The 3,135-nt window shown below is 58.3% G+C and overlaps 1 protein-coding gene across 1 annotated transcript; it reads left to right on the top strand.

Moving 5' to 3' along the window:
• Positions 1-505: 505 nt before the first annotated feature.
• Positions 506-2,840, top strand: LOC119349049 (protein IQ-DOMAIN 14-like). Its single transcript, XM_037617060.1, has 4 exons — positions 506-905; positions 1,002-1,306; positions 1,780-1,953; positions 2,032-2,840. Exons 2-4 carry the CDS (start codon positions 1,028-1,030, stop codon positions 2,596-2,598), a joined length of 1,020 nt encoding a protein of 339 aa, XP_037472957.1. The 5' UTR covers positions 506-905; positions 1,002-1,027; the 3' UTR covers positions 2,599-2,840.
• Positions 2,841-3,135: the final 295 nt, after the last annotated feature.

The raw sequence follows: 3,135 nt of genomic DNA, 5'->3' as shown, positions 1-3,135 counted from the left end.
CTCGTCCCGTGTACCCACCCCATCCCATCTATCCCATCTACAAGCCCCGCCGGAAATATAATCATTCGCAGGATCGGGATCTTGGCGTGAGCTGAGCTGCTGGCCGCACCCGCCCGCTCCAAAAGCCGCGCCAGCCCCGGGAGCGGGACGACGACGACGACCGCAGCGGCGACGAGAGTTTTGAGGTGGGCGAGGTGAGATGGAAATCGTGATGATTGCCTTGTGAGCTCTACTGGTTTTTCTTCTGCCCCGCCTCCGTTGGTTTCTTCTCGCGTCTCGTTTTGCTCGTGCCCGTGCGACGCTGGCTTCCTTTGTTGCGTTGCGCCCGGCCTCGTCGTAGACAAGCCGGGGGAATCTTTTTCACCTCCCTGTTGCTGCGTGGCCACAAGGTTACAGGCCACAGGCGAGGTGAGACCACGCGTCCGTTTTCTTCTCCCACCTTCCCCGCCGCTGCTCTTCTCTTCTTCGCTCCTTCTCTGCCGCTGTTTTTTCACTGTAGGTTGGTTCGTTGGGGCTGGGGCTGGGATGGGTGGGCTTTGCTTGCCTGAAAAGCTCGTCCGGGGAAAAGGTTTCCTCTTCCGGGCTTCACGTAGGTGGCCATAGGCGACACTGCCTCTCGCTTCCTTTCACTGATCCAACTGCCATCGCCCACCACCCACCGACTCCCCCGCCGCTGCCGCTGCCTTGGCGCTACGCCGCTGGCTCTTTTCTGCCTGCGCGCAGTCCGGCATCCTCCTCTGCTCGGCCCTCCTCCCATGCTTCCTCGCCTCGCGCCTCTCTAAAAGCTTTCTCCTCTTTTACCTCCCGACGAGAAAGCCAAAGACAAATATATTTTCTGGGGTTGCCAAGTCAAATCTTTTGCTTTCTTCTTCAACCTTCCAAGAACTCGCTCGTCCTCCCAGCAGGTCGACGCCGTGGCTGACATTTGCTCTGTTCTTGCAGTTCGTCCTACCTTTTTTGTGTTCTTCTTGCCGAATCTTGACGCGTCGTTCTTCGCGCAGGTAGGAATAGGATCGGTCGTCGCGCCATGGGGCGGGCCATGAGGTGGCTCAGGAAGTTGCTCAACGGGGGCGGCGGCAAGAAGGAAGGGGCCAAGGAGCAGAGCGCCGCCGCGCCGCCGATCGAGAGGAGGAGATGGAGTTTCGCCAAGGCCAGGAGCAGCGTCGCCGACGCCAGCCGCAGGCCTTCCGTCACCGCCGTGGTCGCCGGCGAGCTCTCCCAGTCTCAGGCGAGGCCGTGCGGCTGCGGCCAGGCGCGCGAGACCGAGGCCGCCGTCTTGATCCAGAAGGCCTTCAGGGGCTACCTGGTACGACCCTGTCCATGCTTCTCTCGCAGTTCTTTTTTCCTTTTCTCTCCTAGACAAACATCAAACCGAGGTAGAAGTACGTTTGAAGATTTACCAGGACAATTTTTAGGCATTTCATTTGTATCATCTCTTGACAGATTAACAGTTCTAAATCGAATGGAATGGATAGATGAATAGGTGAAAGGGATATTGGTAGATTCCTCTGCATCTGCATTGGGCTGCAGATTTGACTTCACTGTGCGTCCCGTTGCGATGGTTGCTGTCTTCTCGTTAGCAACTGCTCATTGTTTATTAATCTGCTGCTGCTGCTGCCACTTAGAATTTGTTTATGTTTATTCGCACAGTTCTGCACGTCGTGACACTAGCCTAGTCGGTGCCGTCGTCATCATCGCAGTTATTAAACCTATCAAACACTAAAGAAATGTGTAAAGAAAAAGCGTGTAAAGATTTGAAATTTGTACCGCGACCGGCAGGCCAGGAAGGCTCTCCGCGCTCTCAAGTCGCTGGTGAAGCTGCAAGCCCTGGTGCGCGGCTACCTGGTGAGGAAGCAGGCGGCCACGACGCTGCACCGGCTGCAGGCGCTCATGAGGTTGCAGGCCTCCTCGCAGGCCCTCAAGAACCTCTCCTCCCGGAGGTCCATCGAGCAGGTCCGTCAGAATTCCTTCTCGCCGTGCATCGCGATCCTTCTTCTTCTGATGACCCGCATTTCGTTTGTTGTTGCGTAGGAGCGGAAGACGTCGGCGCCGGTGGCGCACCGCCGGAGGCTGTCGGAGGGCGGCGCCGGGGACGACCGCAGCCCCCGGATCGTGGAGATGGACACATGCCAGCTGCGGAGCCGGTCGTCGCGGATCGCGGGCCGGTACGCGGCCGCCGACCCACAGCCACAGCCGCCGCCGCTGTCCTCGCCGCTCGCCTACTTCTGCAAGCCGCCGTCGCGGCTGCAGCTGCGGGAGCTGGAGCCGCGGCAGCCCAAGACGACCCAGAACACGCCCCGCCTCCCGGCCATCGTGCCCGGCGGCTCGCCGGCGAAAGGGCGCCCCTCGTGCGGGGGCGGGCGGGAGTCGAGCAGCCCGCGGTACATGGCGGAGACGGCCTCGTCCGTGGCGAGGGGCCGGTGCCAGAGCGCGCCGAGGCAGCGGCACGGCAACAACGCCGCCGGGTCGAGGAAGGCGGCGCCGCAGTCGCAGGACAGCTTCAGCTTCAAGAGCTCCGACGCGACGAGCCGCGTGGAGGACTACTCCGAGATGAGCGACGAGGTGACCAGGGACTACTACCTCGACCAGCTCTGGTGATGATCGTCCGGCGCGCTGCTAATCCGGGCGGGAAATAAGCCCTTAACATCATCTCGGTATATAGTTAGTAGTAGTATCATTCAGGATTAACAAAATGTTTAGTAGTAGTTCTAGTTGATGGCACGACACATCATCATCGTCCTGCGATCCGATGTACGTAACGTAACCGCCATTGTTGTAGCTCGGTGGAGCGTGCGAGGTTGCCATGCCAAAGAGAATGGGAATAAAATCCGTTCTGCCTCCGGGAAACCATTTGGGGAAAACGAGGCCGCGCCAAAGCTCATGAACCACACACTCGTCTTTGATCTGCTCTGTCCTGCCACGAGATATCAATGCTGATTACTGAAACCATTTGGGAAAAAGAGGCCGTGACGCCGGCGTTTGGTTGCAAGGGCGGTCATGAATGGGTTGGGATCGTTCAAAAAATAGACATATTTGGTTATAAAGCACATGAATGGTTCGAACCAAAAAAAGAGAATATGCCTTGAAGATGCTGAACCGTTTCACCCAACCAAATCGGTCGAATCAAATGGCCAC

This window comes from Triticum dicoccoides, chromosome 1B (assembly GCF_002162155.2).
Source record: "Triticum dicoccoides isolate Atlit2015 ecotype Zavitan chromosome 1B, WEW_v2.0, whole genome shotgun sequence".
Lineage (NCBI taxonomy): Eukaryota > Viridiplantae > Streptophyta > Magnoliopsida > Poales > Poaceae > Triticum > Triticum dicoccoides.
The sequence above is the reverse complement of the archived record's forward strand: the minus strand, read 5'-3'. Positions and strand labels throughout refer to the sequence as shown.

Coding starts and splice junctions, on each gene's coding strand:
- LOC119349049 (XM_037617060.1), top strand. CDS start 1,028: ATGGGGCGGGCCATGAGGTGGCTCAGGAAGTTGCTCAACGGGGGCGGC. Junction 1,307..1,779: donor AGGCCTTCAGGGGCTACCTG/GTACGACCCTGT, acceptor CGCGACCGGCAG/GCCAGGAAGGCTCTCCGCGC. Junction 1,954..2,031: donor CCCGGAGGTCCATCGAGCAG/GTCCGTCAGAAT, acceptor GTTGTTGCGTAG/GAGCGGAAGACGTCGGCGCC.